Source organism: Physcomitrium patens, chromosome 24 (genome assembly GCF_059467195.1).
Source record: "Physcomitrium patens ecotype Gransden chromosome 24, ASM5946719v1, whole genome shotgun sequence".
NCBI classification, from domain to species: Eukaryota; Viridiplantae; Streptophyta; class Bryopsida; order Funariales; family Funariaceae; genus Physcomitrium; species Physcomitrium patens.
This window is the reverse complement of record NC_143433.1, coordinates 4,723,358-4,749,598: the sequence shown is the minus strand read 5'-3', so window position 1 is coordinate 4,749,598 and position 26,241 is coordinate 4,723,358. Positions and strand designations below refer to the sequence as shown.

Below are 26,241 nucleotides of genomic sequence, written 5' to 3'. Positions count from 1 at the left end.
AAAGATAACTCCTTGTAGCACAACATTGAAATAATCATTGTTATTTATAGTCCTCAATGATGCATAAATTTGAAAAAACATTATTAAAAAAGAAAAAAAGAAAAAAAGAAAAACCCCCCAAGTTCATGTAATATAGTGATGTTTGGTACATGATTCTATAAAGATATGTAAAAGTAAAAACACTCTAGGAGCCAGTTGCAGTAAAACAATACTTTGTTTTGTTTTCTTTTTTTGTTTATTGTTGTAATGTTTACTATTTAGTAAAATTTTTGTTTTATTTTTTGTTGATTTGTTGTTTGTTTTGTTGTTTTATTTTTTTGTATTGTGGCTAAGTGGGTTTATCTAAAAATTCAAGATATTGTAAAATTGCAAATCATTAAAAATGTACTTTCTTTTCTCTTTTTCTTTCTCAAAACCCTTTCGAAGCTGTATGATTTTCATATTTACGTATAATTCTCTATGGGAGTTTAAACAACAGTGACATCTAATATGACACCATAGTCTTATGTGTCACATGTTGACATGGCACTATCCATTGCAAGTTTTTTAACTTATTAAATATTCAATGGAGCTAAATAGGAGCAATTCTTTAATGTATGTATGTATGTATGTGTGTATGTATGTATGTATTTCTGTATTTTTAATTCTACTTCATTTTTATTTTTTTACATTATTAGTAATTAAAATATATAATCCTTCATAAAAAAATTATCTTTAATTTAGAGATTATTGAAGTGTAATTTTTGTGAACTTTCATGGCTTTAGAGATGAAACAACATCTTTTTCAGATGGAAGGTAGAATTTATATCATAATTAAGACTTTATGATTGATCTATTTTTAGAATATAATACAGCAATATTTGACCTCAAAACTTATTCAACATTCAAACACTTTACTAACACAATGCTAAAATAAAAGATATATCAATCCAAACCAACATTTGATAACATATAAATAACATAGAATGACTGAATTGTATACCATATTTATAGTACATATCCACGTATAACCTTTTAATATTTATTTAAAATACATACAATGACTTTTGATTATTTTCCAGAAATGGTTTTACAAAATAATAATCTTTAGACAAAAAAAAATTATTCATTGATACATTTTGATCAAAAAGTCATTTTCTAAGTTATCACACAGAATTGAAGTGAAATTGTTGGCAAAAAAGTATTAAAATTGCACTTACTGCAAGAGTGGTAAAGCTCTTAAAACTCTAGGGTTTTAATACATCTTGCAAATTTTAAACTTGATCTTTACTAGTACTATCACTCATGTAACACAACATTGAAACCAATCTGAAATATATACTTTCATAATATATCTTTACAGAATTTATCATAAGACAAGTTTAGAAAATGGAAGTGTTTCTGTTTTAACTTTTAAAATTACATTTCAAAATTTCGATATGTTAAAATCTGATTGAAAACTAAAAACTTACAAGATGCAAACTAGAACTTCAATTTTTGGAAAAGAAAAGTTCTAAGAGTTGTGATCTTACAAAAAAATTATCTGTATTTGAATTATTTACACATATATAAAATTAGGTTATGTAGAACAGAAATCAATGCATATCATTTTATCATTCAAATGTTTTCTTAAGTACAACAAGTTGTATCTTATATATGTATATATATATATATATATATATATATTTCTGAATCAATAAATTATCTATTTATTTTAATTGATGTAAAAAATCATGATTGTATTTTCAGAATATAAATATCATTCACGTATTCTGAGAATTTATTTGAATTTCTATGAGTTAAATTCATCAAAAAAATTAATTTAACATAAAACATGATATCTATTTTACATAATTAGATTCTTATATGAAATCTATATTTGATGTATGACGTAGGTTTAAATTCAATTTCCAACCATCAAAAGCTTAAAGTGGAAAACATGGTCCATGTTGCACCACCCGGGGGATGGACCCATGACCCAATCCATCCGGATAGATGGGCTGATCAAATGCTCAAGGCATGGAAAGTAAGAATAACACAATTTTTTTTTAAAATCTCAACAATTAATTTTTAGATGCAATTGAACATCTCAAGATTTAAACAATTCAACATCAAATAATTATTATAAAACATGATCTTTGCAATAAATTGTATTGAATTCTAATCAATTCCGACTTGAAACTCACATTTTGATTGAAAACCCAATTAAAATGAACAAATTGATGAAATTTGAATGAAGAGTTTTGAAATGTGCAAATTCATTATGAAAAACTATTTATTTCTATACAAATAGGTGGCTACATATCACAAAGAAGTTGGTGTGGCAAAAAGAGACTTGTCTCTTGTAGAAATCGGTGAGTGTGTAAAATATGGACCTTGTTCATATGGGTGCCTTTAGTTTCGAAGTTTATTGGTGTTAAGTTTGTACTTTCAAAGAAGTCTATTGTGATTTGATTGCACACCATAGTCATAAACAATCTCTTCAATTGATTAAAATTTTGAGGATTAAATAATAATTTATGTGTTGTGCATATTTTATTTTATTTTTATATAGACCAGGCAAAACCAGGTGAATTAGTGAATACTCCTAGATCACTACAGGCATGTATACTCTTGGGAGTTGATCCAAGTGAAATTCAATATCGGTAAAAAAATTTGATTATATTTTCGAAAAATAAAAAGCACAATTAATATTTTCAATGAAATCTTTAGTGTATGAAAATCACCACAGTTTTTTTTATTGAAATTATTTTCATACTTATTTTTGATGTCAATAAATATGCAAATATGTGTATCTATTTGTTTGTATGTATGTATGTATATATATATATATATATATATATAAGAAATAAAGTTTTCATGTTTAATGTGTGCATTTTAAACCTTAGGCCTTTTGAGTACTTTACTGAAAGAGGTTTATCGAGAGAATTTCAAGGAATCAAATACGAGTTCTATGAAAAAGCAAGAAAAGGTGTTAAGCAAATATTTAAGACCTCAAGAACTTTGATTGTTATGCAAGCCTCTATTCATTAAAGAAAAAATTGGCAATAATGCTTCAATCAATGATGTGGATGTTTACTTTTTAAAAAAATAAATAAATTTAAATTTAAACTAACTGGTTTTGAATGAAAGCATACATATAAATATATATATATATAGAATGAGAATTCAGAAATCTAACATAATAGGTATATGCAGAAAAAATATTGCAGCTGTTGAAAGAGAGAGAACGAATTATAAGTGAATGTGATACGGGAAAAATATTTATCAAAGATGGGAAAATTGTGGAAAAGGGCCCCAAAGGAGAATTTCCAAAGCCTAGTGAATCTGCTACAAAGGTTTATTACACATTCATGTATACATATATATATATATATATATACATAAAGTTAGTATCAAGTGTAAAATTATTAAATTTTTCACAATAGAAGAATAAATCCTAGTTTTACAATTAATGATAATACGGAAATTAATGTACACCATGTTAAGAATTGAAAAAAAGCTATTATTGTTAGAAGTATTGATTCACCAATTTTCAATAGATTCATGAAGTTGAAGTAAAGTGTTTTGTTATGATTATTATTATTATTACTTGATATTTTTGTATTTGATTTCATTCATAGGCTTTAAAAGCTGCAGAAGTAGCTCAAAGACGGGTTGAGAAAGAAAGACAAAAGAAGATGGAACTTGATGCTATTGCTAAAGTATGACAAACAAAACCCATATCATCTATTCTTTGATTTAAAACTTATGTATGATAAAAGAAAAAGAATTACAGGACTTGATTTGGCTGAATTTCATATTATGCACACACAATCAAATATAAATATGTAAATATAATTGATACCATAAAATTTCATTGAATGTAGAGATTTTCATGATTCTCAAAATATAAAAAAAAACCCAAAAAATATTTCCAGAGAATGCAAGAAGATGCTGCACGTGTGGCTGCATTATTATCAAAAAAAGAATATGAGCAGGTATTCTTCATTTCAAATTTGGAGATTTATTTCTTTTATTCTCTTATTTTTCCTAATATCGAATTGCATGAAGAAAAAAAATAGTTGTTCATTTCCTTCAATTTAAAAAAGAGAGAGAAAAAAAAAAATATATATATATATATATATATAGACACATGAAATAATTCATGTTTTGTTTGTTTGTTTGGTTGGTTGGTTGTTTTAATAAAACACCATGGCAGAGAGCAGAGAAGAGAAGGAAGGAGAAAGAATTTGCTGCTCAGCAAGCAGCCATTGCAGCTAAAAAGCTCGCTGAAGTGAGTCTTATTTCACTATAATCTCTTTCATATTTTGGCTTACTTCAATAAAAGAAATAATAATAAGAAGAAGAAGAAAGGATAGAAGAAGGTGATTCTTCATTTTTTTTTGTGTAACTTTTGTTATTATGTATATATATATATATATATATTGAGAATGAATGGGTGGTGCAAAACCATGTTTATTTTGTGTATGATGTTATTTAATGTAAACCATGTTTTTGTGTGTGTTTTTTTTAGTAATAAAGGGGGTGAATTATACAACATTGGGTGTTTTGTAGTAGGAGCTTGCAACAGAGAAAGCAGCTATTGCGTTGGCCAAGGAAAATTATGCTCACGAATTGAAGCTTCAGCAAGAAAGAGCCATTGCCGCTGTATGTATATAGATATATATATATATATATATATATATACATGTTTTATAGTTGTATGCGTGTGATATGTATTTTAACCAGTTTTGAAGGCAAAAGAAGTTTAAAATCGTAATCAATATCAATTTTACAATGCATGTTTAGTAAAAATAATCTCAAAAAAAAAAAAAAAAAAGAGTGACTCACCAGATAATACGAAAAAATTGGCCTGTTTGTGTTTAAAGTGCCTTACAAGTTCAAATTTACATGTTATCATATGTAAACATTGACTTCTTTTTCTTTCGTCTTAAAAGTATTGCAAATTTATGTAGGAAAATGCCAGAAAAATGGCTATGGCAGCTGCAAAGGAGAGAGCAGAGAAACAGCTTGCCTTCCAAAAAGAATTGGAGAAAATGCGAGAGAAAATGCTTCAAGTATGTTACAAAACCATCATATATATATATATATATATATATATATATAAGTGTGTATAATTTTTTAAAAGCTAGAAAATAAACTATATAAGACTTTTATATACAAATGGATGAAAAAGATGGGGGTTTCATTTTGTGGTAGAAAAGGATTAAGTAGGATGAATGAATAGTTAAATAATAGGATGAATGAAAATAATTTGGTGGGCATGATGCTTGATGAGACTTGGTTAGGAAGCAATACAAAAACGAAAGAAGTTGGAAGCCAAAGATCGCAAACTACTTCAAATCCGAGCCCTCAAGGAAGAAAAAATCAAGAAGATGAATGCCATTGCTCATGCGGAGGCCAAGAAACGCCAAACGGCAGCATTGCAAGCATATTACAACATGCTTCAAAAGAAGAGAGATGATTTCAATGCCAAAAATGAGGTTCATTGTTTTTTTTATCATGGCATCCACCACTCTTATTGAATAAAAATTTGTGAATCCTAAAAGAATTTCAAAGACTCATTATTGTTACTATTATTTAGTTATTGCAATCAAATAACACTAAAATTGTATCTTATAATACACATAAACAAGTCATTTTTAAAAAATTGATATCAACAATTAAACTAGTATACATGCACACAAAGAGGATATGTGTATGAATATGTATGTGGATATGTAGGAAGAGAGAGATGATGTGTTTTGTTTGTTTGGAAGTATATTTTTTTTGCAGGCAGTAGCTATTCAACAAGCAGAAAAACAAGCAGAGCTTAATAAAATATTGCAAGAAAAGCTCATGATGCAAGAAAAGGCAAATAAAGACCGACAAAGGACAATGGAACTAGCATATGAACAAAGAAAGAAACGAATTGAGGTCTCGCCTTCTTCTTCTATCTTTTTGTGTGCACCCCTTTTTATCCCTCACTTTGCAATCCAAAACCTTCTTTGAATTTCAATAGAGATTGAAATGATGTATGTATATGTGTTTATACTCATTGTTTGTATACATATATGTATGTGTTTTAATATATATATATATATATATATTTCATGAAATAATATTGGTTTTGAATTGTTTTTTGATGTTTAGAAAATTGTTGCAAAGGCAAATCACAAAGCTAAGTTGTTGAGAGAGTTTTTAATGCGCTCACGGCATGATCGTGTAAAGAAGAATGTTGTCAATCATCTTGAATACTCTAAAGCGCAGATTCTAGTCAATCAAACTGCACGAAGACAAGTAATAGTTCTTTTCCATCTCACAATGAACTATCTTGATGTTGTATATTTGTTCAATTTTTTAACTTTTAGATTCATTCTTTTTTCTTGAAAAGGATAAATAAATAAATAAATAGTGTAAGATATGTTGGTTTTGTTTATCAAATATATTGGTTAAAGATTGTGGAATAAATATACTTGTTCAAATAATTATTTTTGATTTGTTAATTTTTTAAAAGAATGCAAGAAGGATTTTTGACATTAAAATGCTTATGAATAAAATTTGTTGATTAGGCTCTACAAAGAAAACACCTATTAACTTATATTGAAGAACAAACTAAGAAAATACAAGATTTAATGGCAACAAGAATGAAAATTCAAAAGCAAAGGCAATTGTCCGAAGCCAAAATGATGTGGGCTCAAGGAAAAGGATGAGTCAAAGGAAAAATATCATTGATTCTTTAATGTCTTATGTATAGTATTCAACAAATGTGTTTCATGTGAATTACCATGTTTATGTTGTATAATATTTATTTTTTATTTTTTATTTTTTTATTTTAAATGAACAAATAAATAAATTCTTATGCTTTCAGGTAGCAATCAAATATTTTAAATGAAAGAATATTGTAGCTTATTTAATGCAAAAACTATCGCATTGAGTTTTTAATAAAACATACTTTGATTATTTGTCTTATGTATCTTACAGTCGTAGATTGTGATTGTATATGTTGATTTCAACATTCATATAATAGATATGTTTTCTTGCATATGTTTTTTTATTCATGCACAATTTTTTCTTAAAAGTTTAACAATTGTGATTTTTTTCTTGTTTTCTTCTCATAAATAGACCAAAGCAATTGATAAAAATATTTTTATTATCATTTTTTCTTGTTAACTTGAAGTAAGATAAACACTGAAAGTAATATCTTAAAAAAACTTGATCAAATTTAAGTTTAGAAAGCACAAATAATATTTGATTTACAAAAAATTATTTTCTCCTTTATAAACAAGAAGCAAGAGCTAAGTTACCAAATGTTTTTAGCATGTTCAAATTAGTGCAAAAAATTTGACTCCACACACACACTTCAAATACTTCATGTATTCTTGCCTAGTCAAAACACTAAATTCAGATATCAGCCTTGCAGCAAAACTCAAACTCAAACTCTGAAAACAAATCTTTCAAAAAAATATTATAACCTTGTGATTGCATGTCACTTTAATGGACTTGCGTACAATATCCCAAATGAAAAAAAATTAAAATTAAAAAGACATCACACTTCACAACAAAAATGAGCACATCCAGCCGAGATAAATGTGTTTACTCTAAAACCTTGCTACCTATACATTAGGCTTTCTTGTATTACGCGCCTCCTAAACCTGGATACGGTCCCAAAAATTTGAACAATTAAACGCATGAAAATAGTAATCGATTCCCTGTTCGAGGTACCCATACCTCACCCAAGCAAATACATTGCGCGCCTCCAAATCAATATTAGATGGTGAAAAAGATGACGAAAATGCTCGGCATTTTGCTTCACTGATGCAGATTCAGGCATAGTGGCAGTAGACATGCCACATTAAGTCTCGCACGTTTAGGATGTCAATGTACATATCAGCTCCTAATAGTAATGGGAGCTCACTCCAACCAATCTGGTGCATGCGTAAGGCAGTTTCAAAGCCTTGAACCAGAGGTACAATACAACCCAAGTGAACACAAAAAAGAAAAAAAAGGGACATCAACAGTTTCCTCCAGCCGGGGCCTTTTTCCAGCTTGAGCTGGGTCACGGCAATTCACTTGGCGCTGCTAATGGAAATGGTTACGAGTAGTGATCTCCACTTACAAGAAAACCAGCATACTCTGCCTCCATGAACCAGGAAAAATCAGAAGTCCCGGATCGAATTTTCAATCAAGGAAGCCAGTCTGCCTGAGCACTGCATTACGCACTCGACTCAAGTCCCTTCCTTTCAGAGTACGCCCAGCACCTTCACACACAGAAAAGGTCGTCATCTGGCTTTGAGCATATTCTCGTTGGATGTGCAAGTGAGGGGGCAGCCTCTCTTCCTGCTCATCCTCCTTGTCACTATCCACATCTTCATCGGCCCACTTGTGCTTTTTCTCAGCTCCCAAAATTTTCGACCAGTCAGGGACATTTACTGGAGCTGACTGATGCATCATTTGCCTTGGACTATCCTCACGGATTTGAGCAATAGCAGGAATCATTCTTAAAGGGGTTGCAATCCCTCTGGCCTCACGGCTGGAGCTTTGACCGGCATAGTTAGCAAAACCTCCAACAAGCTTGTGTGGGGAACGACCGTACGCCCTGCTGCCATGGTCTGCGAAAGCTGCAGACAAACCTGGTTCCTGATCAAGCCCTACCCACCTCATTCCAGTATTCAGGAACCGATAAGTGTCAGAGCTGTCTGGTCTGCTATTACTGGAATTCCCATCCAGCGTAGGATTGTTACTGCGTGATCCATCAGCTCCGAAATCCCAAACGTCTTCTTCATGCAATTCGCTCACATCATCTGGGTCGTGTGTGGAGGTATTATACGCTGACGAGTACCCCAGGAATTTATCCGCTCTACTGACACCACCTCCTCTCTCGAAGCTGGATCTCGACATTACGAGTGCCAAGTAGGGGCCACCTACTTATTCACAAAAGGGTTGCCAGTGAGGAATTTGCGAGTCTGTTTTAAAAACTTCAAAAATATATCATAATCCCAGCCAGAGACCCTTGTCGGTTCTTGTAACCGTATGGGAACTCTCGGAAGTTCCTATGAGCTCAACAACCAAGATTTACTAGCTCAATGGGTGTGACATCATATTTCTGAGACTCAGAACCATAAATTGCTATACAACGAACGAATCTCTCGTATCTACAAACGACATTCTTCTCGTTCAAAAATTTAGATACAAGAACTGTCTTACCGTATAATCCAGGTCAGGGAACTACAAAGCCTAATGAACAAATTAAAGTAGTTTCAAATCAGGATGCTGACGATTTTGCCCAACACTTAGAAGGCAACAAAGAAGTGGTTCACTCGGACACCCACTTGCAGGACAGAAGTCTAATTCACAACCCTAACAAGAACACCAAGGGACGATCACAACTCTCCCTGATATATATTCCACACAAGGATTACCTTTTAAAAGAGACTTCGCGGCACTTCAACCTAGGAAAAATTCGAGCTTCACAGAAAACAGATGGTGACGCACGCGTTGTCTAGTCGACATCTACCATCTCGTACAAATAACGGCAAGACGAGCCCTGATTGAGCATAATAGGTAGCTAACCGCCAAAATAAACCACACGGATAAGCACACAGAAGTCTTACAATTCTGTTCCCGAGAATCTCACGCTCCAAGACGAACGTGCGGGCCAGCAACCTGGAGCGGAAGCAGGAGTCCTGTACGTTGCTACTACTAAACCTCAGAGAACGTAACATGGGTACTACAACAAATGCAAAAAAACACACACACACACACACACGAACACACTCACACCAAAAACCATCACAACCCAAGCTCTAATCCCCACTCTGTTCCACTACACCAAGCCGCCAACAAGCTACACCTCCATCTACGTCACTGACAAAACCTCATAAGACCAACCGACATGTCATGAGCCTCACCTTTGCCAAAGAGCTGCTGCGAAACTATCTTCGCGGCAACGACTAAATTCTCGCACGAAACTTGCTCATCACACAACCACCTAATCTTAAGAAACCAACGAAACTATTGTAAAAAGAAAACCCACTAAAACGAGAGCGTTTCTCCCCCCATACTTCTCGGACGCGACACCCGATCTCACACGCTACACGGTTAGATTGCCGGCAAGTGCAAGCACACACACACACACACCCTCCGTGAGAACAAAGCCCCCCTCCCCCACGAACACACATTCACCACTCTGCAAACCCACTTTCCATTTGTAAAACACTCACTCACTCACACACACACACATTACACCCCACGAGAGACGAAACTGCTTCTCTATGGGCTCTACAAACTCCGCATCATCGTCATCATCATCATTATCAGACCGTTCTACGCCTGAGCTACGACGACGACAACATTCTGAACAGATCCCACTGAGGCTCCACGCCCAAGTAGCGCGATCGTCGGTCGGAGCTCAACACCACAACGCCGCTGCACTCATTCACTCAGTCACTCCCCACCTTTCTGCCGCTACTTGCCATCGCTGCGACCTCTACCGCTACCGCGCGTCTAAACCCAGTCAACATCGCGGCTACTACAGGATACGCGCGTCGGGTCGCGTCTGGTGGCGTCATGCGGCGGGAGATCGAGGCATCTGGTCTTAAGGATGAGGACAAGCCTCGTGACGGGTTACTAACAATAGTAGTCTTTGTTTGATCATAGGGTGCGTACGACTGAGCCGGGAAGCGGCGACCGGAGGCCGTTGCAGGTGGAAACGGACGTACGGCTCAGGTATGGGAATGGGTGGGCCGGGTGGGCCCGCGGCGGCTTAGTTCAAGGCTCCCCGCGATTTTGGTTATGACGCAAGCGAGCGTTAGCGGCGCAATTCTACAGCTCCCCCCCTAGTGTAGGACAATGTGGATTAGATCCCTCTCGCTCTCTCCCCCGCCCTCTTAATTAAGAGAATCTGTGGAAGAGCTACAATTGCGGGCAACATGTGCACCCTAGATTTTTTATTATATCCCTCCATTTCCCCCTTTGTCTTCTTCTTCCTCTAGTTGCCTTCCCCTGTCCTCTATTTCATTCATCCTATGTCTTCACATCCGTCCATATCCATCTTCTCGTCCCCATCGTCGCCGTTGCTCTGCCACCGCTCTGTTGAACGGTCCGATGGGTCGGTACACATCGCCGTGAATTGCCCGAGGGTCTGATACCGTGGTACTTATTACCGTTTTATCCCCATCCTTCCATTAATTAAGTTCAGTCTGTTTTTGCAACTTGCATCTCAACTTCCTTTAATGGAATTTTTTGAATGGAATTCTTTTTGACAAATATGACTTTAAAAAACGGAAGTCAAATGTTGGGTTTCGCAATTTCGCAGAATTTTCTCTCTTTTCAACCAATACTTGTAGATTTCACATTGTGAGTTATTTATTATCATTATTATTATTATTACTGTAGATGGATGTACATAATTGTTTTAGATTTATGTGATTGGTGTAGAATAACTTGCTATGTTCTTAAGTAAATTAAATGGCATTATAAAGACCATATTAATACAGGTTTAAAAAGTAAACCATTAAATAAAAAGTGTGAAGATTGAGTGAGTCTAATAGTATATCATGTATCATGTAATTGTAGGTATAAAAGAAGGAACATGATGGTGATAGTGGTGATAAATATTAATAGTGAGAAAGTAGAATAATTCAGAACATACAAGGAAGATTGAGATTGATATCTTTGAAGAGGTTGATTTTCATTCTGTGTTACATTTCAATTTTAAAACAAAATATTACATGTGTATGTGTGTATATGTATGTGTATATATATATATATATGAGCAATTTTTTTATATTGATATATATTTATATACATATGCAAATATATTTATCAGAGCCTAACTTTTTTTCCATTCTTTAAGAAACTAAGACATTTCATCTATTTTTACAGAGCTCATATATCCAACAAACAAATGACAAATTACTTAATAAAGAAGAGTTGCACCTCTTTTAGAAGAAAAAAATCGTTTAATATCAAAGTAATGATATAAAAAATTAAAAATTAAACAACCACTTAATATTGATAAATAATTTAATATTCAAGGATTACAAAAAAATCAAAGCACAACAGTTTTGGAGCAAAACAATACTGGACTACAAAAAGGTAACTTGTGTACAAGAGAAATCCTCCAATTGCTCAAAAATAAAACAAATATAAACATTTTATCCAAAATAATTGACAATTATTAAACAATTAAAATCTATTGAGATGAGATCCAATAATTTTACTTTGACTAACATATAAAGCATTGTCCTACAATACGCCTTTTACAAGATACAACTTTGTTCAAGCTAATATCATAGACTACCTTCTAAAACAATAAAAGCATTTCTAAATGTCTTGTTATTTCTACAATAATTAAGTGTTGCAAATTTATTTATATATTGTTTTATTTTGATCTTTGAGGCATGATGGAATGGCACCACTAGAATCTTATGAGATATGTTGGAACCTAATTGAACATGAATTTTCTTAAAATGCTACAAAGAAAACATTGAAATTGGCAAATTCTTTAAGAAGAAAGAAGGTCTCAGATGACTCGATCATGTCAGTGTATTTCAAAAGCTGTAATTCACTGCTTTTTAGATTTTATGTCCAGTAATGTTAATAAAATGTTGCTTACAAGATCCAGACAAAAGAAATTTAAATATGGACACAAATCATATTGATGAAATTAATAAGCTTCAATAAATTGGAAGAATTTTCCTCTTACTTTATTCAATAACTATTCTTCTTATCAAATAAATCATTGTAAGGGTTAAAATAACAAACCCATGAGTATGTTGTATGATCTACATTCAAAATTTATAATGTGAAAGATGGGACCCCACTTGCTTATGACCATAGAGAAGTTGAATTTGCTCTTTTGACAATACCCATCTTTAACAAGCAATGAAAAATAACTTATAAATATATATATATATATTTTATTATTATTTTAAACAAAAGTGAAGATATGCAACAAAAATCACCTTGGTTCGAATCTTTTGTTTTATTTTAATTATTGGAGAATTGGTTTATTGAAATATTTATTAATGTTGTAATAAAAGGTCATATTGAGTGCTCAATGATATAAAACAATAATATGCCTCAATGTGTCTCTCAATGTGCAGACAAATTCACACTTTTATTACACAGAGTGCATTCTTCCATGTATCATGCAAATTTAGTGTTACCAAACTTTGGTAATGCTTTTGGATTATAAATTAGTTAACACAGATTGAGTTGTTATCAAGAGGAATCAATAAGGTTAATAAAACCTCCGTAAATTTCCCAACTCCTATAATAGATGGGTAGTAAAATATTGAATTTTTTTGGGTTGATATTTTCAACAATAAAAAATAAAAAGATGTAGATTGGTGTTGTTGAACTAAAATATACTAAATCAAATTATTGGTAAAAAGTTTTAAAAACACATATCTGGAAAAAAGAACCAATGTAATATTATTTTAGTATTGTTTTGATTTTGCATCACTCTGATTTTATTTTATTTTATAAATATAAAGTTATGATTAAGATTATTTTTACTTAACTACTTTTTAAAAATCATTTGAGGATTAAATACAATGCAAGATAATACTTTCGTGCTTTTGCCAACTTAAATAACATCAATGAGTTAAGATTCCAATACCTGGTTGAAACAACATTGGCCTTGGATTCATAAAAATTGTATATATCTGTATATGTATATACTTTATTCTTTTCTAAATGTTTGATTTAGAAACTTCAGTGACACAAAGTACCCACAAGTTAATTGGAGTCATTTTCACCTTACAAAGTGAAAAATTCCAATCTGTAATGTGTGTCATACATTCTCTTTGAACCACATTTTTCATGAAAATGTGGTTCGAGAGATTGGGAAGCTGGCCTTCGAATTGTGATGACATGGGTAGTTTCTTGTCTTTTCTTGTCTTTTTTTTAAGTTCCACACATCTTAGATTCAAAAATTATGTTTTGTGCAAGAAAGTTATCTCTTTCTCTAAAAAACGTCTATGCATAAAATTGAAGCAAAAGTGAATTACTAAAAGCATAAGCTCATCAATTTCTGGAAAAGGCCCGGCAACAGCGTCGTCGTCGACGAAGTCCGTTCAAGGGGGGGTGGGGGACGTGGTTTGTCGAAACTGCACAATGACGGGGTTGCGTTGGAGATGGAGACGGAGTGTGTGACGTGTTGGAGGAAGTGGGGTTCCATGTGGCGCTGTGTAAGTGTTGGTGACACCTCTCTCGTTGGTTGCGATGGAACAACGAGCAAAGACGACGACGACGAAGAAGAAGGAGAAGAAGCAGAAAATGAAGACGAAGAAGATGATGAAGATGGAGTAGCAGCGGTGTTTTTGTGTAGGATTTGAAGGCAGTTTTGCATTAAAACCCAAGTTTCTGTTATTTCTGTTATAGAGCAGGGATTTGTGAGGCTTTGTGGGGTGGGGAGTGAGTGGAGGCGAAGAGCAGGGAGGAGGAATGGCGAAGCGAAGATTTGAACTGGGTTTGTGGGTGGGTTTGATATTGCTGGTGGATTTTGTTTGTGGGACTGTGGCGCTGGCGAAGTTCGATGTGAGGCAACATATCTCCAGTACCACCAGGTGAGGGCGTGAGTAGGTTTCGAATCTTGCTGTGATGGAAGCGATGAGTTGGTGTTGTATGTTTCGTTTCGTTTCCATTGAGTGTCGTCTGAGCATTGATCCGATGAAGCCTGCTTGGATTTGAGTCCTTCTGCTGTGCATTTGTTGGACTTTAGGGCTTGGAAACGAGCTCGTTTCAGCGTGTATTAGCATTGCTTGCTCAGGTGCGTGTGTGTAGCTTAGGTGGTCGGTGGGTTTAAGATGGAGAAGTTTTCTATGTCAGCGACGGATCACTTACAAAAGTCGTGCTAATTGTATTGATTGCGTGCATGCGTTTGCAGTTATGAAGCTGGGAGAAGGATCGAGTATGGGAATGAGATTGTGAGCTCACCGGAGGGTTGTGTCCCCGTTCATATCAATCTCGTGGTTAGTTTTAGATCCCAATCCTAAATGTGTATGGTGAATTTCGTTACCTTACTGTTGTGTTTCTTCTTCAATTGTGGACCTGGGCTCTACGTTCGTTTCGATTCAGCTATAGTTTGATAACAGCTGGTCGTAGACTTATCTGTGCTTGGTTTGGCAAAGATATTATTGCATGAATCAGTGAACTAGAGACTCTATGTTTGCTTAAGAGTTTAAGGTTTTAGCTCCAGTGACTTGTAAATCCTCCCCTGTTTCTGCAATCGTGGAAACCCCTTTCTCAAGTAGGGTTTGAATGGTGATTGTTGTCAGGCAAGACATGGAGTACGCAGACCTACCGAGAAGAGGATCAAGGAGTTGGAAGGTTTTGCAGACAGGCTTCGTGTTTTATCTGCGGAGGCAGCTAAAAATCAAAATGAAACTACGTCCCTACCGCCTGCGTGGATCAAAGAATGGAAGTCCCCATGGTCGGACAAGCAGATTGGAGGGGAATTGTTGCCGAAAGGTGAGGAGGAGCTCTATGACTTGGCGTTGCGTTACAAGTCCAAGTATCCGGAGATATTCTCGGAGCAGTACCACCCCGATGTATATCCAATAATTGCTACTCAGGTAAAACATGAGATCTATATTTTGGGATACCGCGTATTCCCATACCGCTTGATATCTGTCTGGCTGTCACCAAAATCATGAATTGAGGTGAGTTTGATATGTTTGCTTTTCAGGTCGGCAGATCCTCAGCAAGTTCCGTGGCTTTTGGAATGGGAATGTTTGCTGGTCAGGGGACGCTAGGTGCAGGGAAGCAGCGTGCTTTCTCTGTTATTACTGAAAGCAAGGGGCACGACGTTCATCTTCGCTTCCACGACACATGTATGGCTTACAAGGTACATTTCTGTGTATGCTATAATATCCCCACACTGTACTGTCCAATTTGTCGATGTGATGGAATTGGATTATGGAACTGGTTGAGAGAATATCTCTTTACAATGTCCAATGTGGCTGCGACATAGACTTTGTTGAGACGGAGATATATGTAACTCACGTTCTACTTGCTCCAAGAATATGATCAGCTGATTGTATTGTAGAAATAACTAATTTGAGTTCAATAGGTTCCTGACGTGTCGTCCGTGTTTTTTTGCTGCATGTAGGAATCAAAGAAATTGCGGAAGCCCAAAGTAGCTGGTTGGCAAGCGGGAGTATACGATCTTGTTGCTAAATCAGTGCAGGGTCGGTATAGTTTGGCGGTCAACAACAGTGACGTGGCCACTCTTTGGTTATTATGTAAAAATGTATATTCTTGTCACCCCTTTCTTTGGATGTCCTTGTATTAAAGTTTTGAATGGTGGTTTCGTAAGGAATGTTCTGCAAGTCAGTAATCTGTCTCTTTACACGTCTAAATGTTGGAATGATTGGTTTGCTGCTGTTATTTTGTTTTTTAACAGGAAGCTTCTCTTTTGGATATCGTTGATCAGGCTTGTGGAATGTTCACAACTGAAGAGGTATGTTCCACTCGATCACTAAACTGTATTACAGTTAATTACTTCCATCAGTTGTTCAGATCTTTAAAGCCTCAATCGACACTGTTGTATTATCCTTATTGTGCTGATGTGTTTTTATCGTATGTTGTGCTTTTTTGCAGATAGAGTGGCTTGAGTGGGCCGACGACCTAGGGACTCATCACTTGAAAGGTTATGGAGATACGTTGAACTACCGTATGGGCGTTCCTTTGTTAAATGACGTGGTGAAAACAATGGATCGTGTTATAGCAGATGCTCGTAAGTTCCAGAACAAATTCTCTCAAACATTCTTCTGTTGATTGAATCAACTTTTTCACAAGAAAACCTTTAGATCATCTGCTTAGGTTGTTCACGTTTTTAGCATGTTGGCCATTGCTGTGTGCAATGTTGCATGATATTCAGTCTCCATTGCCGCACATTTAGCCTCACAATTTGTTGTAGGAAATTAATACTGATGTCATTTGGTCACATATGCAGAATCCAAGAAGACAACGGAGAAAGCCAGGTTGCGTTTTGCGCATGCAGAGACAGTTATACCGTTTAGTTGTCTTCTTGGCTTGTTTCTAGAAGGCACTGGTAAGTTGCTTTGATTTTCCGCCCACTCTCTAGTCTTTTGTTGTGGTCATTACTTAAATTCGTATTGGTTGTGGTTATCGTCGCTGTTAATATTTCTAAACGTCAAGGTTCAAATAGAACAACCCAACAATAAATCTATCAAGTGTATTGCAGATATAAAGTCGATTCAAAGTGAAGAACCGTTGAAAGCTCCTCCTAGACCTCCACATCAGCGCACATGGCGTGGTGCTCTTGTGACGCCCTTTGCAGCAAACACAGCTTTGGTTCTTCACAAGTGTTCTACGGATAATGGGGCTGGAATGAAATACTTTGTGCAGGCTTTGCATAATGAAAGGCCCGTGATCATGCCTGTAAGTAGTTACTCATTGAGTATCACCTTTTTTGTTAACTGGAAACTATTATGCTTGGAAGTTTTTCTCAACTAGGCATTTCAATGCAAATGCATTGAAAATTAGTAACGATCTGGTTTACTTGAGAAGAATAACATGGTTAAATTACATGGTTGCAGGCATGCAATGGTACACATTTCTGCCCAATTGAAACCTTTAAGGTAATCTTATATCTGTGGCGTTGTAGTTATGATCATTTTTCTAGTCGATTAAAAATCCCTCTTTTGCATATTCATAACAATCGATTTCTCATTTCTGTAAGGTTTGTTGTAGTTAAGATGATTGAATACTCGCAAAAAGCTAGTGACATGATAAGTACACATATTCATCTTCTGATTGCAGTGTAAGCTTTTCGTTCCTACATGTTCAATGTACATCGTCTAGCTCGTGGCACATTGCACTGACCATGGGTTCAAAATTCTTGCTAAAAATCAGGAACATGTGGTTGCGCCACATACGAAGCGGAGCTATGAATCACTGTGCAAGATGGAGGTGGTCCACGAGCCAGTTCATGACACATTTTTGTCGAAGTTCTTCTACATTCCGTCGCACTTGTTTCGGTGGCTTTTCCGTTCAGCTCCTGCTCAAGGGGATTGTCATACAGATCTGTAAGCAGAAATTTTGTCCGAGTTCAGTGCACTTCTACACCAGGACAAACTTTGATTATGGATTAGAATTTGGTAGCAGACACAAGGTTGTATTATCATCGTGGTGACGTAGATATGCATTCTATGATTCTATTGGTACAATGTGTAAATTTTGATCAATCAATTTGCAGTTTGGTATTTGGTGGGGGTGTGGTTGTGCTAGCTGTTGGTGCTAGTTTTCATTGAAAAAATTGCATCTCCTGCAGTACTTGTTTATGAAATCAAACACAGGTCTCTGGGCATGTCCATAAAGAGCAATTCTGTTTTATTCAGTTGGAAATATTTTAAAATCATTATTTGTCCATTATTTTACTAAAACCGTGTTGTTACATACAATTTCTTCAAAGTCAAGGTTATAACACGAAAACCCCTACAATTAGATTGCAAGAAAGGAAGGGGAAGTGGACCATTTCCTGACTGAAATCTGGTTGCGTCTTGTGTTGCTGCCCACTTCAATCTTGTTCCACTATCCATTTTAGATTTGCATCTTTGGATCTATAGAAGTATAGTCAAACTCAACTAGGAAGTGAATGCAAATTTTTGGCTATAATAGTTAGAATTATTTTTTTAATAAATGTTTTTATTTTCTAAATAGAAGACATGTTAAAGACATTATGTTGCATAATATAGTTGGTTATCAATAATTTAAATGTTTTAAAATTGAGCCCTAGTGGCAATGTTGGTCTTAGTTGAATTCACATATTGATTTATCAAACCAAACTATATTGTTTGAAGATATTGCATCTTTTGTGAAGTTATTTTTGTCATCTATAGGCTATTCTATTAACTTTGGGTTGTATATTACTAAATTAAGACATCTTTGAATTATACGTTTGGATGAACATTAATTTCAACTATTTGTGCTTTCTAATAAGAGGTTGGTTTTCATTGTATGTAAAATAGATAATAATTATAATACATCATAAATTTACATGAATAACAAAACCATAATATAAATTAATAAATATATTTAAATGAAATATATATATATATATATATATATATATATATATATATACAATGGATATTATACTTTTATAACAACACATAGGTATAAACATCTAATATATGATTTATTAATATATATAAGAACATTATATATTAAAATTTTAACAAAATTTAGATTCAATATTAAGCACCTAAATTTAATGAAATATAAATCAAAACTAATTAATTTAGAGAATTATTAATGCTACATCTCTAATTGATATCACTACACCCCATGTGATCTCTACACAACTTAAATTGACTAACAAGTGCACTTCTACTTGTAGGGCATATTTGGCAATCTAATATTTAACTCCAATATTTAACAAGTTATTTGTATTTTTGTCAACCAAATAATAATAATAAAAGTCTAATAAAATGATATACATATTTTTGGAAAATATATTTTTAAAAATAGTTTGTAACCTATTTTTTCATAAAATATTTTCTATCTCTCTCAACCACCACCCTTTCCTTAAACAAAGAAAGGGAAAAATACACAAAAGAAAGAGACATATTATTAGCTAGTTGTCTACAAGAAGGTCATGTGAGATGTAGCAATATCAATTGAGAGAGTAGCATTAAAAATTCTCTTAATTTATTATTATATATAGGAATGTATAATTTCAATTTGAATGGAAAAAATTAAAATTCTATATACAAAGTGGCAATAACCTTCAAATATGACTTGTGATTTTAATTTAAAAAAAAAAGTAATGGTTTTAGAAAATATCATTGCTAATACCAATAACAAAAGTTTATCTTCTGACAAGCTTATTAAAACAAATAATGTTAACAGAGTTTTTTTTTTTTTTTTTTTTTTTTTTTTTAATGGTACTCATTCTCTTAAAGAAAAAAACAATGTTTATTCAAGAAAAAAAAAAAAAATCTCAAAAAATTAAGTGTTATCTTCTTCAACAGGAATGCCTTCAAAGCAGTTAAAGTTCATACTTTAAGTTTCTAAAATTTCTCAATAATTAAAATTATATATATATATATATATATATATACACAAACGAACACTTTCAGGTGTATGAAAATTTTAATGATCTCCACAGTGCCAAAAGAAATTGGAACACATTGTGAGCCAAAATGAAGAGCAAAGCCGAGGCAAATATTAATTAAAATATGGTGCCCGTAGGGCAGCGGGCAGCAGTAAAGGTTCGGCCTTCTGCCCGAGCCAATTATGGATGACACTTCATCCATCTAATATCTATCCACAACTATTCATTCATCTAAACGGCAGTTCAGCCGGACTGGACTCGGGGCTACCGACACCGAGAGAGTAGAACTGGCGGGGTGACGAAGCTAGGGTGCCGTGGAGATGCCTTCAACAGTGGACTCCGCCCAAATTGTGTGTCGAATCAACTGCAATCATGAGCTGCATATGAGACCAAACCGAAAGCAGCGGTAAAACTGGTGCGGATTAGCTGAGATCAGTCGAAAACGCTTTGAAATCATCCTCTTTGAAGAGAGTTCGATATTTTGGAGGTGAGGAATGTTGGGTGGGTGGATCAGCACCTTGTTTGCTTGTTGGGTTTATTTTTGTTTGTTGGTTGGTATCTCTTTTGGTTAATTTTTGTCTTGTTGCCGAGGTGGGTTTTTGAACAAGGTGAAGGAGTCGCAGACGGAATGGTATGGCCAATGGGGGCGACAATGCGGCGAAAGGGTGAGAGTTCATGGCCTTCATCTCACAACAGAGCGTTTCATCGTCACCGGCGCCGGTTCGTCTCTTTCCCACTGAGCCCCAATGTCTCTTCGCCCCTCTCTCCCCCTGATCCTCCCTTCGTGCCATGCTTTGACGACTCCAACCCCGTTCTTCATTCGCCTTACCTCCCGATCGGCCGACTTGCTTATGTTCATCTGCTGCGACTTGCTGTAACAGACTTCCGTTGCCGCAGTCAGACGTCGATTTGCTGCTCCTATGCAGTTTTACGAGAGGAGAATAAGTGATCGACTTATCACGAAGGATGTTTGGAAGTTTGTTCAAGCTTTAGCTGATCATTCGTTGTTCGTCTCGAGAGGATGAACAGGAGAGTTGGGTGAAACATGCGAGTTCTAGCGAACTTTGTGTGAGTTTGTGTGCTGGTGCTGCCAGGTTGAGGTGTGAAGGTTCGTAAGCATTGTTAACCTGGGTAGGTTCTGGGGACCCCAAGACTCGTGGTTCTACTTCACTAAACGGCGGAAGCCTGGTTTTTAGAAAAGGGTCAAAACGACGAACCAAAGGCAGCAGGGATGCAGTTGCTGCGGCTCCTTGGGGTCAAGCACAATGGCCGGAAAGGGCGTCTTCAAAGAAATACTTGATGGAGATGTCTTCAAATACTACGTGGATGGGGAGTGGAGAAGATCCTGCTCCGGACAATTCATCAATGTACAAAATCCCTCCACAAGAAAACCAATGTTTAGAGTGCAAGGTATGAATACTTCAATTCGAATGTTCTGCTAATGTCCTCTAGCTCGTGAGCAAAATAGTAGGTTGCCGCGTTTTATTTGATCTTTTAAGAGGTGGAGACCAGCAAATGGTATGAAATCAGGACTCAACATATGTCCATACTCGTTCTAAGATGTAGGAAAGAGCATAATGCGGAGTCAGTAGGATGCAATCCGGACTTCCTCTTCACCATGCACAGCTATTGAACCGTTCTTAAGTAAAACCAAATTGAGTCATGAGGAGAAGTTTTTAACAATTTTTTTTGGAATCATTTGAATTTCTGATAAAGAGGAGTTCAATTGCTGCTCGTACTGAGAGTAGCACTGCCTGTGACCCTCATAACATTCTTGCCACAAGCTGAGTTCCAAAGTCAGTTGACAATAGTGAAGAAAATACATGTCAGTTGCGTTGGTTAATGAAATAAAAACAGAAAAGAAACGAAAAGAAGCGAAAAAATTTAATTGTTCAATGAAGAGTGTGTAATCTAAATCAGGAGATCTACATCTAGTAATATTATAACACTAGCAAGTGCATAACCGGCCATGAGGGTGACTGTCTCTTTAGCTTCTACATTACTGTTACTTGATTGAATAAGCGACATTCCTGTCACAGCCTGCACGCAAGACGAAGTCAACAGATGCATAGATAGTGCTAAGGCTGCACAGAAAATTTGGGCAAGGACACCTCTCTGGAAAAGAGCCGAAGCTCTTCATAGGTGTGCCGCCATCATGAAGGAACAAAAAGCACCAATTGCAGACTGTCTCGTAAAGGAGGTCGCGAAGGCTCTTAAGGACGCTGTTGTGGAGGTAGGAGAAGTTTCCACATCTCACACTGAAACTGCGTTGCGGTTCTGAAGAAAATCTTCTTTTTCAAGATAATTTGTCGTTGAATAGTTGGTGTTCTGGGTGATTTATACATGGGAGATAGTCTTGAACCCTCGGGATTCAAATTCTTAATGGCTTGTGGCTCAATTTTTTCTTCTGAAACTCTTTCGTGGCCCCTTAACGCTAATATTTCACAAGACTGAAGTCGTATGATGTGTTTTTTGTGCATCATGCAGGTTGTCCGATCTGGTGATCTTTTGTCCTACACCGCAGAGGAGGGAATCAGGATTCTCTCTGAGGGAAAATTCTTGGTATCCGATCCGTTTCCAGGAAATGAAAGGAACAAATACTGCCTTTCTTCCAAGGTGATGTAATCTCCATCATATTGTCATTTCATAATCATATGAACTCCGCGTCACCTTTTGGGTATGTTAACCATTTTCTATCCTAGCTTTTAATTGAGGAAGTGACTCTTGCAGCTTCCAAATTTATGGTAGGTTGTAAGAAGACGACAACCACATCCATCCAACCGATTGCAGAACTCGGTTTTCTTTTATCATGTTCTTAGACTGGCATCGTATTAGAACTTCTTTCTTTGTCGTTTGGTGGTCTGTAGTTGAAGAATTACTTCTGCCCTTTCCATGCCCAGATTCCTCTAGGTGTTATCCTCGCAATTCCACCTTTCAATTATCCTGTCAACCTGGCCGTATCGAAAATGGGTCCAGCCCTCATTGCTGGGAATGCAGTTGTCCTGAAACCACCTACTCAGGTAATCTTCACCTACGCATGTCTTAACAGTTTAAACTGAAACACAACGAACACTGCACCGGAATTAGCATCCTCCTACAAGTACGTGTTAAAATTTCCTGCCATCAGAGGAGGATCAAAATTCAACTTTCCTACTCACATTAGTGTGTACACATTGGTGCTCTTGATAAATTATCATAACTGGCAGTTAAGAGCTCGTGAGATTAAGAATAACCATTAGAATTAGCTGAATTTACGTCAAAATTCTTGTGCAGGGAGCTGTGTCATGCTTGCATATGGTACATACCTTCCATTTGGCAGGTTTTCCAAAAGGTTTGATATCTGCGGTGACCGGTAAGGGAGCAGATATTGGGGATTTCCTCACGATGCACCCTGGGATCAATTGTATCAGGCCAGTCTCTAGGCCTCTGTGTGTTCAGAGAATTTTCTCATATTTTGATTTTCGACGCAATATAATGGCCTTCGTAACTAACTCAATTCGGTTGTGACACGGACAGTTTCACAGGAGGTTGCGAGACAGGGATTGCAATTTCAAAGAAAGCCGGTATGATACCACTACAAATGGAGCTGGGAGGTAAAGACTCCTGCATTATTTTAGAAGACGCTGACTTGGAACTGGCAGCTACAAATATCATCAAAGGAGGTTTTTCTTACAGGTTTGTCATTTACGCACTTTCATCGTGATTGTCATGGAGGATTACACGTATTCATTTATGAAGTATTTCCATTTTTGCAGCGTTAGAATGCATTTAAACCAATGTCTTCTTCTGATAGTTCCAATAAATTTAACCAGCCTTCCTTTGGAATTAACTGAAGAAGCACTTATTCTTGGGGTCAGAAAGATCCACTTCGATATCTGATACGCACAATGCGAATTTAGTGCGGTTGTTGCTTGTATGACTGCAGTGGACAGCGGTGCACAGCTGTAAAAGTAGTATTGGCAATGGAATGCATTGCAGATCAGCTTGTCTGCAAGGTCAACGCTAAACTCGCCAAGCTAACAATAGGCATGCCCGAAGACGACTGTGACATTACTCCTGTGATCAGCGAAACGTCGGCCAATTTCATTGAGGGGCTTGTGCATGATGCAAGGCACAAGGGTGCGAGATTGCATCAGGTAAGCTGGATATCCTAATTTTCAATGACGCAATACGAGACTAAAATGAGACTTGTATAACACGGAGGTGCTACAATCAAATTTTTCACAAAATTTGAGGATTTTCAATCGCAAATCTCTGCTGCGTTGTTTGAATATTGAATGCCATTCAGCTTCATCCTTGTACATTTTGGTGCAAGAAAGATCAATCATTACTGTTCGATAGTGTGGTAGAATCGAAACACAATTTATTTGCTGGTGTGTGTACATCATGAGACAATTGTGTATTAGTCTGATTTCATAGTGCTCACTGTCTTCTCAACTTTGGCATGTAGGAATGGAGGAGGGAAGGAAACCTGATTTGGCCTATACTTATTGATCACGTCCGACCTGACATGAGAATAGCTTGGGAGGAGCCCTTTGGGCCGATTCTGCCCGTCATTCGCATCAAAACTGTGGAAGAGGGCATCCATCACTGCAATGCAAACAACTTCGCCCTGCAGGTTAGCATGATTCTGAGAACTCATTTTGCTTTATTTGATAAATAGTTTATTCACATCACGCCTGGGATTGAGCATGATAATTACCTTTTCAAAGCCTGGATTGAGTAATTCTTGTCCATGGTTCTGTTGACAGGGTTGTATTTTCACGAGGAGTTTTGATAAAGCTATCATGATAAGTGATGCTATGGAGTCTGGAACGATCCAAATCAACAGTGCTCCTGGTCGTGGACCCGATCACTTTCCTTTCCAGGTTAAAAATTTTCAGTTTACCATTTTCACTTCTAATAAAGTATCAAAGTCCCTCAGATGAAACTATAGGAACTTCATACGGAGTTGATAAATTTTACATGTTTACAAGTATGCGACTATTGATATGTGCTTGGAAAGATTTACTCACTTCATATGCCACTCACGAATATGCCGTATCTGTGAATAGGGCTTGCGAGATAGCGGTGTTGGCTCTCAGGGCATTACTAACAGCATTAACATGATGTGTAAGATTAAGAGCACAGTTATGAATTTCCCAGCCGCGACTTACACAATGGGTTAGATATTGTGCCCGGCTTGCTGAGAGATGCACACAAGTCACTTCAAAGTAATTGCAGACACAAGAGTGTCTGAATACGTTTTTCTGGTCGTCATGAAGCAGAGAAGTGACGACAGATCGTCGTTGTGGGATGCAAATACAGTTGGTATTGATACTTTGGTGCTCCCCTCACTTTTCCCCCGTGTTATCAGAAACCATATCTCTACAAGAATTTTTCGTGAAGAGATGAAAAATTGTAGGTACACTTGCACTGGGTGGCACAAAGTGCCAGTCTCCCCTCTCCACACACTAGATGCCGACTAAAACATCAAAACACTCAAAAATTTCTCTCACGGTTGGATCTTACCTGTAACCTGCCCACGAGGATCCATTTGAGTTATTCAATATTCTCACTGTTCCTCGTTGGCTGGCAATTATCTCAACACTAACTTCAACAGTTGTGTGAGAATTCGGAAGCATGATATGTAAGTGACAGTGGGTAACGCTCTAACAATGCAGCATCGTAACTATCAGATTTTTCTCAGAAGGAGAACGAGTGATACAGCAGCGTGCTGATCTACGTTCCGCACATGTCGTGCCGTGTTGCGTGATCCGAAAGTTACGAGCGTGCACTGTCGCAGCTATCAACTCCACATCACACGACTCAGGTAGATCATGAGTTTAGCAGCAATTAAGATAATATCTGTTACACCAATTCTTCCGTACAAGGACCAATTACCCTAGAAAAGTTCCTCTCTTCATCTTTTTCAATCCTCCCACCTTTCGATTCTGTTTGTACCCATTTGCTCTATCCCACGATCTCATTTTAGAATGGTAAATTTTCTTCAAGCAACTTCTGAAGTTAAGATGTTTCTTACCTGGTGAAGTCTGGAAGATACTCTGGAAAAGTCTGGGGGTAAAAGTTACACTTGCGACAGAATTTGATTGACACCTGCTGAGCCGAGTGTACTGAGTGTACGTGTGGTTGTTGCAGTACGAAATTTGATACTTGGTTTGTAGGCCCTATTCCACTCGTCACCGTAG

The 26,241-nt window shown here is 36.1% G+C and overlaps 4 protein-coding genes and 1 long non-coding RNA gene across 12 annotated transcripts; 4 read left to right on the top strand and 1 right to left on the bottom strand.

Moving 5' to 3' along the window:
* Positions 1–818: 818 nt before the first annotated feature.
* Positions 819–6,924, top strand: LOC112276733 (uncharacterized). Of its 5 annotated transcripts, none has more exons than XM_024508357.3 (15): positions 819–1,209; positions 1,875–2,005; positions 2,273–2,333; positions 2,534–2,624; positions 2,868–2,950; positions 3,178–3,317; positions 3,603–3,683; positions 3,900–3,959; positions 4,181–4,255; positions 4,540–4,629; positions 4,938–5,039; positions 5,271–5,465; positions 5,758–5,898; positions 6,115–6,261; positions 6,534–6,924. In XM_024508357.3, exons 2-15 carry the CDS (start codon positions 1,919–1,921, stop codon positions 6,672–6,674), a joined length of 1,494 nt encoding a protein of 497 aa, XP_024364125.1. In that variant the 5' UTR covers positions 819–1,209; positions 1,875–1,918; the 3' UTR covers positions 6,675–6,924. The 5 variants fall into 5 exon arrangements, with proteins under 5 accessions (XP_024364125.1, XP_073387110.1, XP_073387107.1 ...); XM_073531009.2 differs by lacking the exon at positions 819–1,209 and adding an exon at positions 1,226–1,286; XM_073531006.2 differs by lacking the exon at positions 819–1,209 and adding an exon at positions 1,293–1,498.
* A 480-nt stretch (positions 6,925–7,404) lies between these two features.
* Positions 7,405–10,404, bottom strand: LOC112276734 (protein S40-5). Of its 3 annotated transcripts, XM_024508359.3 has the most exons (3): positions 9,873–10,404; positions 9,576–9,647; positions 7,405–8,885 (listed from the first exon to the last, which is right to left on the bottom strand). In XM_024508359.3, exon 3 carries the CDS (start codon positions 8,860–8,862, stop codon positions 8,143–8,145), a length of 720 nt encoding a protein of 239 aa, XP_024364127.1. In that variant the 5' UTR covers positions 8,863–8,885; positions 9,576–9,647; positions 9,873–10,404; the 3' UTR covers positions 7,405–8,142. The 3 variants fall into 3 exon arrangements, with proteins under 3 accessions (XP_024364127.1, XP_024364126.1, XP_024364129.1); XM_024508358.3 differs by having other exon boundaries at positions 9,384–10,404; XM_024508361.3 differs by lacking the exon at positions 9,576–9,647.
* A 498-nt stretch (positions 10,405–10,902) lies between these two features.
* LOC149986366 (uncharacterized) lies at positions 10,903–13,040 on the top strand. The gene is made up of 3 exons (XR_016500544.1): positions 10,903–11,319; positions 11,539–11,645; positions 11,848–13,040. It is a non-coding gene; the product is annotated as an uncharacterized LOC149986366 (long non-coding RNA).
* A 1,036-nt stretch (positions 13,041–14,076) lies between these two features.
* Positions 14,077–18,200, top strand: LOC112276329 (uncharacterized). Its single transcript, XM_024507553.3, has 11 exons — positions 14,077–14,537; positions 14,858–14,942; positions 15,249–15,545; positions 15,659–15,817; positions 16,082–16,222; positions 16,376–16,432; positions 16,573–16,708; positions 16,928–17,026; positions 17,180–17,376; positions 17,535–17,576; positions 17,851–18,200. The coding sequence occupies exons 1-11, from the start codon at positions 14,416–14,418 to the stop codon at positions 18,025–18,027; spliced, it is 1,512 nt and encodes a 503-aa protein (XP_024363321.1). The 5' UTR covers positions 14,077–14,415; the 3' UTR covers positions 18,028–18,200.
* Positions 18,201–20,358: 2,158 nt separating this feature from the next.
* On the top strand, positions 20,359–25,631 carry LOC112276689 (NADP-dependent glyceraldehyde-3-phosphate dehydrogenase). 2 transcript variants are annotated; one of them, XM_090247182.1, is made up of 11 exons: positions 20,359–20,773; positions 20,935–21,463; positions 22,093–22,286; positions 22,541–22,669; positions 22,954–23,073; positions 23,327–23,463; positions 23,570–23,728; positions 23,979–24,189; positions 24,504–24,671; positions 24,805–24,921; positions 25,108–25,631. In XM_090247182.1, the coding sequence occupies exons 2-11, from the start codon at positions 21,319–21,321 to the stop codon at positions 25,219–25,221; spliced, it is 1,494 nt and encodes a 497-aa protein (XP_090103308.1). In that variant the 5' UTR covers positions 20,359–20,773; positions 20,935–21,318; the 3' UTR covers positions 25,222–25,631. The 2 variants fall into 2 exon arrangements, with proteins under 2 accessions (XP_090103308.1, XP_024364013.1); XM_024508245.3 differs by lacking the exon at positions 20,359–20,773 and having other exon boundaries at positions 20,818–21,463.
* The last annotated feature ends 610 nt before the right edge of the window (positions 25,632–26,241 follow it).

Excerpts from the sequence above, each read along its gene's own strand:
- LOC112276733 (XM_024508357.3), top strand. The coding sequence starts at position 1,919 with ATGGTCCATGTTGCACCACCCGGGGGATGGACCCATGACCCAATCCAT. Across the intron at positions 3,684-3,899 it reads AACTTGATGCTATTGCTAAA|AGAATGCAAGAAGATGCTGC; the intron begins GTATGACAAACA and ends AAATATTTCCAG. Across the intron at positions 5,466-5,757 it reads ATTTCAATGCCAAAAATGAG|GCAGTAGCTATTCAACAAGC; the intron begins GTTCATTGTTTT and ends TTTTTTTTGCAG.
- LOC112276734 (XM_024508358.3), bottom strand. The coding sequence starts at position 8,862 with ATGTCGAGATCCAGCTTCGAGAGAGGAGGTGGTGTCAGTAGAGCGGAT.
- LOC112276329 (XM_024507553.3), top strand. The coding sequence starts at position 14,416 with ATGGCGAAGCGAAGATTTGAACTGGGTTTGTGGGTGGGTTTGATATTG. Across the intron at positions 15,546-15,658 it reads ATCCAATAATTGCTACTCAG|GTCGGCAGATCCTCAGCAAG; the intron begins GTAAAACATGAG and ends TTTGCTTTTCAG. Across the intron at positions 16,709-16,927 it reads TCGTGTTATAGCAGATGCTC|AATCCAAGAAGACAACGGAG; the intron begins GTAAGTTCCAGA and ends TCACATATGCAG.
- LOC112276689 (XM_090247182.1), top strand. The coding sequence starts at position 21,319 with ATGGCCGGAAAGGGCGTCTTCAAAGAAATACTTGATGGAGATGTCTTC. Across the intron at positions 22,670-22,953 it reads AATACTGCCTTTCTTCCAAG|ATTCCTCTAGGTGTTATCCT; the intron begins GTGATGTAATCT and ends TTCCATGCCCAG. Across the intron at positions 23,074-23,326 it reads TCCTGAAACCACCTACTCAG|GGAGCTGTGTCATGCTTGCA; the intron begins GTAATCTTCACC and ends ATTCTTGTGCAG.